The 11,216-nt window shown below is 45.3% G+C and overlaps 1 protein-coding gene across 1 annotated transcript; it reads right to left on the bottom strand.

The window, feature by feature from the left end:
• Positions 1–1,323: 1,323 nt before the first annotated feature.
• LOC123059227 (BTB/POZ and MATH domain-containing protein 2-like) lies at positions 1,324–2,438 on the bottom strand. The gene is made up of 2 exons (XM_044481843.1): positions 2,349–2,438; positions 1,324–2,236 (listed from the first exon to the last, which is right to left on the bottom strand). Exon 2 carries the CDS (start codon positions 2,173–2,175, stop codon positions 1,579–1,581), a length of 597 nt encoding a protein of 198 aa, XP_044337778.1. The 5' UTR covers positions 2,176–2,236; positions 2,349–2,438; the 3' UTR covers positions 1,324–1,578.
• Positions 2,439–11,216: the final 8,778 nt, after the last annotated feature.

Here is an 11,216-nt window from a genome sequence, read left to right as displayed (position 1 = left end):
ATCTCAAAGATTGGGCCGTGAGCTTGTCGGCAATCCAGGACGCGGACATCAGACAAGAATTCTTTCGCATCCAGTCGGAGTTTGCGGACATCATCCATCAAGATGTCCTTCATACCTCGGGGCAGTTCTTCCTCAGATATCAACCGTCCAACATTGAGATAGACGGAATGCTACAAATGCAGGCTGACAACGCCCGCGATTTCATGACCATCACGACAGACGGCGGCTTCATCCACGCTCCTGTCCATGAGTCGAGTCGAAAGTAGTGATGTGTAGTTCTGAAACATTGATTGGCTCATATTGTAATTAAACTTTAATGAATTGTATGTCTCTTTGGTTTGGACAGTCGTTCAACTTAGATGTAATCGATGCTATTTATTAGTAGGACCATGAATCGTGCTATTAATGTCTTGCTTTTCTCTTTCGATCCTTTTGTTGCATACTTATATATTGCTTATGTATGTATTGTCTGTTGTTTGGCTTATGCATAGAGATGCCGTCGTATGTCGTGTACAAGGGTAAGGTTCCCGGAGTCTACGACGACTGGGAGGAGTGTCGTAGATAGGTTCAGCGTTTCAGCGGTAACAGTTACAAAGGGTACACTACTAGGGCGGAGGCGGAATCTAGATACGCCCGCTATCTAGCGGGAGAGAGGAGGGAGCGTTGGAGGAACCGGATGAAGACCAGTTTGATCGCGATGATGCTCATCGTGATGACCGCAGCTCTCTTCTATGTGATGGTAGTTTAGATGATTGATATCGACTTGTAATATGAAGACAAACTCGATACTCACGGTCTCGAGACTTGAAATGTTTTATCTTTATTCGGTCTTTTGAATTCGGAGACTAATATGATGAATTGTATTTGGAGACTAATCTTCTATTGTATTCGATGAATCTGCTGTTGCTCTGTGCTACTGTCTATATTCTGTCAAATAATATATTTTGTAACCTGTGCAAAAATCAGAAAAGTAAAAAAAAAACAAATATTCATACTAATGGCGCATCACCACAAGGTGCGCCATTAGTATGCCAAAGGATACTAATGGCGCATCAAGATAGAGTGCGCCATTAGTATGCCAAAGGATACTAATGGCGCATCAAGACAGAGTGCGCCATTAGTATGCCAAATATACTAATGGCGCATCTATCCGCCGTGCGCCATTAGTGTGCCAAAGCACATTGTTAAATATAGCCCCTCGGAAGCACACTAACGGCGCATGGTTTTATATACTAATGACTCACTTTGTGGTACGCCATTAGTATACCAGATACTAATGACGCACCAGTGGTGCGCCATTAGTAAAAATTACTAGTGGCATGCTAGTAATGGCACACCAGTGATGTGCCATTAGTAGGCAAAACTGGTGCACCATTAGTAAGTCTTTTCCTAGTAGTAAAGTGCTGGAGCATCTCAACGCGGTCATTTCCCTCGAGATCATCCGTGATCTGCAATGAATCAGTGTAGATGAAATGGAGTAGGGCCTTGAAGACATCAGGTTGCATGTCCTTGATGGTTATGAGCGGCGTTCCTGTCTCCTTCATCGCCCGTAGAACTCTGCCTTAAACACAGGTGACCTTATAGCAAGGACAAGCTCTTGTGTGCTCCGAAAACCACACCTCCGACGCTGAATGTGATGTCCTCCGGAATATCATTTGCCTCCAACAGCTTGCCGAGCTGCGCAGCGATGCCGGACAGGGGCACCTTGGTTTCAGATACCCGTGCTTTTTTCATGACAGTGATGATGCATTCTATCTCGAGGTGGTCATCCCGAAGGTAGGCTGATGCTTCTAACTCGCTCCTTGCCATGAAGTCGGCCCTTTGTGGGGCAAACCTGCTGAGATTGGTCTGGTTGAACAGCCTTGGTTCCGTCTTGTCCAGGGAAGAGGATAACCCGGTGGTCTGATTAACCAGCCTCAGGTCGCAGGATGCATGCACCTCGGCGTCCTTAGTCAAGAGCTCGGCGTAAACTGTGATGTAAATTCGGTAATCATCGTTAAACCCATCGGGATAGAAGCGGATGGCCCAGTCGTGGCCTCCGACCGAGAAGCCGCCGGATCTGATGAACTTGCCGGCGCCCATGCCCCTTTGCTTGCTGTACCCGGAAACACTGAACACGTGGCTGCCCTGCACACTATCCGTGGTGCAAAAAGACACCGTCTTTTCCCCCGACATTGAGACTGATGGGAAGGACGGCCGGACAGGGGTGAATCACCACGTCGGCGACAGGGATCGCCTGCCCTAGATCATCAGTTCAAATATATGAGATGGTGGGGAAAAGACATGTTTCGCAAGCGGGGGCGGATAGGAGAAAAAGAGGGAAGAAGATATGTGGGAGGCGATCAAACCTTGAGAGGGACGGGACGACCGGAGAAGCGGCGGCGGCGGGCGGCGAAAACCTCTTTCTCTGGACGAACTAGAGGAGACGTACGGGACAGCTACCAGAAGACTAATTTTTCTTTTGAGGGATACCAGAAGACTATGCGAGACCTGGGGGTATGGGCATCCCAGCCCAAAAGCCTGTCAACATACGGGCCAGGATCGGGCCTCACTTTTTCACATGAGGAAAATCAGTGTTTTTTGGATGGTAAATGCTTGTATGCGGCGCGCCGGCCAAACTTTCGGCCAGTCGCGTCGCTTGCCCGCTACACGCGCCTTATCCTCTGTGATGCCCTATCCTCTTCTGGACTCCTCTCGTCCATTCATTTTCCCCCGCCCAAAAAAACACAAGCTCGCTCATACCTTCTCTCTTCTTTTCCTAATCTCGTGCGTCGCCGGCGAGCTCCTTGTGCGGGTGCCATGGTCGTCACCGGCGAGCTCCCAGCACTGGCGCCATGGTTGTCGTCGGCGAGCTCCTTGCACGGGCGCCATGGTTGTCACCGGCAAGCTCCCTTGGGGCGGACTCCTTGTATCATGAACGGAAGGTCGACACCAGCGAGCTCCTTGGGCGGGCGCCATGGTCGTCCACCACTTACCTTCTCGTCCTCCTCCGGCCACGGTCATGGCATACTCCCAGCTCCGTCGCTACACGACCGTGCTACAACCAGTGACCGGTCGTGCTACAACCGACGACCGGATTTGTTACAAGGGGGGCGACGGTGAAATTGTGGCGGCGACGTCGGTGCTGCGATTTTGCTACAGCCGGCACCGGGAAAAGCTACCACCCATGACCAGATTTGCTGCAACCAGTGGGGGGCCATCTCACGGCGGTGGTGACCATGGCCCGACGATGGTGACCACGGCCTGATGGTGGTGCTGCAACCAGTTTGTTTTTGCTACAGCCATCCCCATTATTTGCTACTACAGTCTTCGGATTTTGCTGGACACAACCCTTTTTTTTTGCTATCGGCGTCTTGATTTTGCTACAACCGGTGTCTATTTTTACTTCCACCATATCATGTTTTTGCTGAAACCGGTGTTTCATGTTTTTGGTTCCACCCCTGTGCGAGTTTTTTGCTGGAACCGATGCCCCATTTTCATTTTTTTGTTTCCATGGTGTGTTTGTTTTGCTGTTATCGGTACTGGTATTTTGGTTGTAAGTGACACGGCTGTGCATTTTGAGGCTGCAACCGGCGACGAGGATGGTCGGCTGCATTGGAGTTGTGCCACAGCACCGGAGCTGCGGCCGTCGCCATGGGGAGTACCAACCGCGGGAGCAGGCTGCTGCATACACGAAGCCGACGACGGCGACCGGCGACGAGGGCAGCAACGGCGACCTGGTGACCGACGACGAGGGCAGCGACCGCGACCGATGTCAAGGGCAACGACAGCCGAAAAACGTGTGGGCGGTTCTTCAAGGCCAGGGGCGTCGCGTGGTGTTGATTGACCTTTTCTTTTGTTTCTGCGTGGGCAAGAGGTGAACGAGGACGAGAATTAGACTATAATCGAACGGTTCTTACCAGGCGTATCAGACGGCTGCGGGCCGACCGGCCCAAATTTGGGCTGGCACGCCGGAGCAGAGTAGTGCCTTTTTTGGATTTTTGAGGAAAAAAATATGTGCAATATTTGATTTAACCCTGAAAATGATCTATATTACTCCCTCCGATCGAAAATAAATGTTGTCGTTTTAGTTCAAAGTATTATTTTTAAATATGAACGTGAACTGTGGGGTTAAGTCCGAGCTTGACAATTTCAGGTCAAGCTTTTGCAAGCGCGCCCAGCTCAGGGTATGCCGAGGTCTACTGTTAGAAGATTCCACCCAAAGGTGTAGCTAGAGAAAATGTGACCATGATGCACCACTTTACATAACATAAAATTTTCAAGAAAAAACAAAGTAGTGATTAGGATTGAGTAGTATGCATATTGGAAATTTAGAACTGACACATGTGTTTTTTACCTCAGATTTTGTATATGCAAAAAAACAACCAACGAGAATGGCAGTGTCAAAATCAAGTGTTTTACTCTTACCATCACTATTTTGTTTTGAACAACTCTTACCATCACTCTGAGATTATATGATGGTACAGGAAAAAATGTTATATCAATTTTCTGTCACAAGATATTTCTTTTTCCAATATCACATTAAATCTCCATTTATGAGGATATCTTTTTCTCCTTGCGATTGTGGTTTCTTTTGAGAAGACACATGTCTACAATGTATTTACATTCAACAAGGACAAATGAACAAATTATATGTCAACTTAAGCCCAGCGCAAGAGATGTTTATTTTCTATTTGAGCGGTGTAAGTAAACCAATGTTTTTAATAGCCGACTATAGCCTTGTTATAGCTTTTTAAGCAGGGAGCAGCTAAATGGTACTAACTCATGTACAATAGTTTGCTAATAACGGGCTATAGCCGTCTATAGCCCTGCTATTTCTGATTTGGTGGACGGCCCCTGTTTGAAACATTGAACCCTATTCCTAGTACCACCTCTTGCTATACGATCGCACGCAAAAGCATCTTGATGAGATGATGTTGACTGAGTTGTCTTATGACCACTGTAATGCACACAACATGAGCGTCGGCGATGCACCACAAGCTCAAAGAGGGCAGGCACTGTCAAGAAGGATTTTGGAGTGTGATGCCAGTGCATCAGGGATTCCACCCCCTTCCAGGTACCGCTCTAAATAATCTCTACAATTTTGCTGAGTGGTTGTTGTCCTTTTTACCATGATTATGGTGGCCTTTGTTTACTACAGAACTAGATAATACCCCGCGCGTTGCTGCGGAATTGATGCATCCATAAGATTTATGAATTACTGGAAGCTAATTAAGAAATAATATGAAAGATTGTCACATTGAAACAAATATTCTGTTCGTTACAAATACACCAATCGGTTAGAATGGTATATGATACAATGCATTCACAGATGTATCAGAGTAGTGCCTTTTTTGGATTTTTGAGGAAAAAATATGTGCAATATTTGATTTAACCCTGAAAATGATCTATATTACTCCCTCCGATCGAAAATAAATGTTGTCGTTTTAGTTCAAAGTATTATTTTTAAATATGAACGTGAACTGTGGGGTTAAGTCCGAGCTTGACATTTTCAGGTCAAGCTTTTGCAAGCGCGCCCAGCTCAGGGTATGCCGAGGTCTACTGTTAGAGGATTCCACCCAAAGGTGTAGCTAGAGAAAATGTGACCATGATGCACCACTTTACATAACATAAAATTTTCAAGAAAAAACAAAGTAGTGATTAGGATTGAGTAGTATGCATATTGGAAATTTAGAACTGACACATGTGTTTTTTACCTCAGATTTTGTATATGCAAAAAAACAACCAACGAGAATGGCAGTGTCAAAATCAAGTGTTTTACTCTTACCATCACTATTTTGTTTTGAACAACTCTTACCATCACTCTGAGATTATATGATGGTACAGGAAAAAATGTTATATCAATTTTCTGTCACAAGATATTTCTTTTTCCAATATCACATTAAATCTCCATTTATGAGGATATCTTTTTCTCCTTGCGATTGTGGTTTCTTTTGAGAAGACACATGTCTACAATGTATTTACATTCAACAAGGACAAATGAACAAATTATATGTCAACTTAAGCCCAGCGCAAGAGATGTTTATTTTCTATTTGAGCGGTGTAAGTAAACCAATGTTTTCAATAGCCGACTATAGCCTTGTTATAGCTTTTTAAGCAGGGAGCAGCTAAATGGTACTAACTCATGTACAATAGTTTGCTAATAACGGGCTATAGCCGTCTATAGCCCTGCTATTTCTGATTTGGTGGACGGCCCCTGTTTGAAACATTGAACCCTATTCCTAGTACCACCTCTTGCTATACGATCGCACGCAAAAGCGTCTTGATGAGATGATGTTGACTGAGTTGTCTTATGACCACTGTAATGCACACAACATGAGCGTCGGCGATGCACCACAAGCTCAAAGAGGGCAGGCACTGTCAAGAAGGATTTTGGAGTGTGATGCCAGTGCATCAGGGATTCCACCCCCTTCCAGGTACCGCTCTAAATAATCTCTACAATTTTGCTGAGTGGTTGTTGTCCTTTTTACCATGATTATGGTGGCCTTTGTTTACTACAGAACTAGATAATACCCCGCGCATTGCTGCGGAATTGATGCATCCATAAGATTTATGAATTACTGGAAGCTAATTAGGAAATAATATGAAAGATTGTCACATTGAAACAAATATTCTGTTCGTTACAAATACATCAATCGGTTAGAATGGTATATGATACAATGCATTCACAGATGTATCATTTACATACACACAACAGAATAATCAATTAATTTTATTACCAGATTGAACACAATACTTCTGTATAAGCTTGTGTGTGAACAAAGGTTTGGTAAGAATAGAAACACAACATTCTCTGAAGGTGATACTTGCTAAGGAGAAATTCAACACTGATACAACGAACAACTATATGTGACATTCCAGAACGAATTTGTGCACAAACAGATCAGAAAATGGATTATCCACGTCAATGGAATATACCAAAATTGCTTTTCTGAATTTAGGGATACATATACCCTGAGGTCTATAACAAACCTGAAGGCTAAGAGTTGTTTCTCGGTCACGTACATTCAGAAAACCATTTATCTACTTCTTTCATCTTTTCCCTCTAGATTTCGAAAAGGATCAAAGTGATTACGCTATGGATAGAACAATGTATGAAGGATTTACTATGGTACAGAAAACTAAATGATAGTTCTTAATTACAAATTAAGGTGATCACTCTACCGATAACTAATTCTAAATTTAGGCAACACAATTAATTACTAATTTCTCGTATAATCCATAGTGTAGTTTGTAAGAAGCTGAATGTGTGATTGACCATGTAGCATGTGAGGTCGTCTCATAAGGAATTTTTCAAAGAAATAACAGTTGGCAAATGTGAGCTGCATATGAAATATTCAGATTAGTCCATAACATCAGGCATCTATATATAATAAGAGAAAGGAATGTGAACAAAAAATGTATAATTTAGTAATATGAACAAAAAAATGATTTTTCTATTTTTCTGTTGTCAAAAAAATATAATATGCATTATCTATTACCCTCCTAATTACACATTAAGTATATAATTTAATTAAATCTATGTGTTTGTACCAATTTGACAGAATCCGTAGATTAAAAATCACATGAATCTGAGAAGGGGAAGCGAAGAACTGGACATTTGACCTCAAAGGACCATCTGTACGCGTACTCATCTTGGGAAGCCCCTTACGCAGCTAAAATCAATTGCTTAGATTGAGTGGATGGCAACGTGCCTGCATCATTACATGTGTTGTGGGCGTCCGGCAACGTAGACTAAGAAATCATGAAGGTTAATCACCTGCAGTGTAGCCAAGAGAAGTTGCAGAGGCTGCGGCATGTAGCGGACCCTGTTCTCCTTCTGATACGATCCTCACTTCCTCATCCGCCTTACCATGGACGCCCAACCGTATCTGCCAGCCGTCGTGCTCGTGGAGATCCACGTCCGCCTGCCGGCCTGATACATCGCCGCGTCGTGTGCAGAACCTGGCGCTCCGCCATACACCACAGGAACTTCGACTGCACCAACACCAGACGCCCGACCGCCGTCGCCAAGGTCACCGCCCGATCACCACGAGATATACTGCTATGGCGTTGACGGTGACAGGTTTCGCTCAGTGACCAGAGTCATAGTCTTCGACTTCATCCGCGTCTGTTGGCAGAGCGATGTTCTGCCGCGCCCTCTACTTTACATCGACTTTGTTTACCATGGTCATCGGCTCCTAGGAGGGAGTGGTGTGCCTACGGCCCGGCGAATGGCCACCTCATCCTCATGATGATATCCGCTTCCATGTCCATCAGTACATGCTCTGGAACCCCCCTCACCATGACCCGCGCAACCATTGGTTCACCGGCCGTCATGAAATAAAGGTAGGCATCACCATCTGCAGAAAGAACAGCAGAGGCAAACAAAAAAGATCATACGCTAACAGTGGAGAAGGGGCAGAAGAGGAGAAGAACCATGAAGGGGCTCTTGATGTCCATATGGTAGTGCCATGCCATGAAACCAACCTTTATAGATCGTAGTGGAGAGGTCAAGGGACCAGCTTAGTGGAGCAGCGTCTGTTCGATTGCCTAGATCGTAACTGATCGAAGGAAGCGACTCTGTGACGGGAAGGACGAAGAAAGCCACTCGATCGTGGGGAGGGATAGGAAGGGAATCAGAGAGGTTGCCTTGAATTGGAGGCTATCCATAATGCATGACTTGATTTTATTTTGACTCCTGACTGTTCGCTTCGTTCACCAGGAAAAGCTAGATACGTACTACTAAATAGAAATTGATTCACACGATTTCATTGAAAAAAAAGAGAAAAAATATGATGTGGCAAAGCTGCTGAGATGGATAGGCTGTATGTCAAGAGAATTAGGATAGTGAGGATGAACTATTTAGGTATTAATGTATTATAGACATTGGCAGACCTAGAGGGTGTGCCGGGTGTGCCGTGGCACACCCAGCATTTTACAGATTTCTTTCACTACATGTCATCTTTTTTTGACTTTGTTGGTTTTACAGTACTAGAACTCAGTTACCTGAAGCTGTACACGTGCATGCAAACCTAGCAAACCATAGAAGCAGCTTGACTGATTCTTCTACTAGCAGAGTGTGTCCAGCCAAGACTCCAGTATATACATGAGCCCGGTAGAAGCTAGCTAGACCAATTCCATCGATCAACTCGACGGAAACTCTACCGGCGACTCGCGTAGATTGCAAACAGAAAAAAAAAACTCTTTGATCTACCATGTTATTTTTTGAGACAACTTCGATCTACCACGTCATATTTTCAACGCTGACCCATAAATTTCCTCCTTCATCCGTTCATAGACAAGTGGGGACCAGTCCATGGATACGAGTGTGGAAGCCCGCCATCCAAACCTAATCACCCACCTCGACCGCTCATCTAAATTTCGGACATCGCCGCTCCCCGTGCTTCCCTCCCCTCGCCCGCTTGCCTTGTCGCCTAGTCCCTTCCACTCCTTTCGCCACCGGCCGTCCGCCCCGAAACGCTTGCCATTGACCATCCGGATGCATGGATCACCCGCATCAGCCACCCGCTGGTCCGTGGAAATAGAACATTGCAGCCCATTTAAGAGCATCTACAGCCGGGCTTTGCAAATCCGGCCCCTCAAACGCCCACGGACGCAACCGGACACGTTCGTGGATAATGACCGGTCATGTCTCAAATTAGCCACTTTACATCTGAGTCTCTCATATTTCAACAATTAGACCCATACAAAAGCATGCAAAAGAAATTCTACGTACTACATACTATGTACTGCCCTAGATAATCTTCAGCGTCGGAGATGTCCACAACGACGGTGCTGGGCGCCGGCTGGACGGGCGAGTAGGAGAGCTCCGGCTCATCCTCCTCCTGCTCGACCTCATCCATGTAGGCGAGCATCTTCACCTCTTCCGTGGCCTCCATCTCCTGTCGGGTAGGAGGGCGCCTTGCCCGGATCTGCTCAAGGAGCTCGAGCCGGTGCTCCGGCATTAGAAATTGGTGGCTCCTCACCCGGCGGCCTGGGGGCATGGCTACTAGGGGGACAGAGAGAGTGGAAAGTGGTGGTGGCGGACAGGCGAAGGAAAATGTGGATGGTAGAGTTTTGGTGCCGCCGGTCGAGTTTAAATAGCCAGGCTAGGCACTACGCGGCCCGCTGGAGCGACGCCATCCGACGACATTGATCCGACGGAGGAGACGAGCTTTGACCGCCAGGTTTTCGGGCGTTTCCGCGTGGGACCCCACCGTCAGTCTGACGTGGCGGGCGAGCTCGGACGCGCCCGTCGCCTTCATATCCAGCCCATTTTTGGACTGGATGTGAGGGCTGCCAGTTAGTCCGGGCGTTTGAGGCCCATTTGAGCCATCCGTCTGGGTCAAAATTTCGTGACCGGTCAGTGACCGGGCGGGTCGCTCAGGCGTTTAAGGAGGGTTTGGGGCGCCCGGCTGTAGATGCTCTAAGCCCACATTCTTCTTCGTTTAAAGACATAAAAAACTATTTTATCCTTTGAACAAAACAATCATGACCGTTTTGTTGTAATTGTAGGACTCTTACTTCTTGTTTTGTTGTACTTGCAGAACTCAAGACAAAGAGGATTAGTAATATTATGTCCATTTTGTTGAAAACATGAGGTCAAAATAAAGAAGGCTGCAGCTGAAGGGCAAACCGAAGTTATTCTTGTGTATCTTTCATGTACGACTATTTGTATTGTAATTTCGCAAATTTGAAATTATTTTTCTGAAACATAATATTGCAAAACTTGATTGAGTTTTTTTTAATTGATTGAGTTATTTGTGTTATTCTTTTGCCATATATGATATGACACTTAGATTAGGCAGATTTTTTTACAGTGTGCACACTTTTCATTTTTTTCCTGGGTCCGCTACTGATTATAGATAAGGCTTGCACCGAGTTGGGAGGGGACAAGGGCATGGCTAGACCTATTTTTTTAGATAAAAAAAGTCTAGACTTGATCTTACATCGGGTGGGTCTGGGTTTCGGGATACTCACAATCATGTGGAGTGCATGTCTCAGATCCATTTCAACCTAATGTTTACTTTCTAAAAGAAATATAAAATACAAAAGAAAAAGAAGAATCACAAGAACAACGTTATTCCTTGTATATGGTTTTTGGCAGGAGCTCTTAGCATAGAGACAAATTTAAGACTCCTCGTATTACTTGACTTGACTTGATTAGGAGCGGTGTGAGATCCGATGATACAAAAGAGAAAGAACCGCACCAGTATGAATTTCTGTACTCTCGA

Source organism: Triticum aestivum, chromosome 3A (assembly GCF_018294505.1).
Source record: "Triticum aestivum cultivar Chinese Spring chromosome 3A, IWGSC CS RefSeq v2.1, whole genome shotgun sequence".
NCBI classification, from domain to species: Eukaryota; Viridiplantae; Streptophyta; class Magnoliopsida; order Poales; family Poaceae; genus Triticum; species Triticum aestivum.
The sequence above is the reverse complement of the archived record's forward strand: the minus strand, read 5'-3'. Positions and strand labels throughout refer to the sequence as shown.

Excerpts from the sequence above, each read along its gene's own strand:
- LOC123059227 (XM_044481843.1), bottom strand. The coding sequence starts at position 2,175 with ATGTCGGGGGAAAAGACGGTGTCTTTTTGCACCACGGATAGTGTGCAG.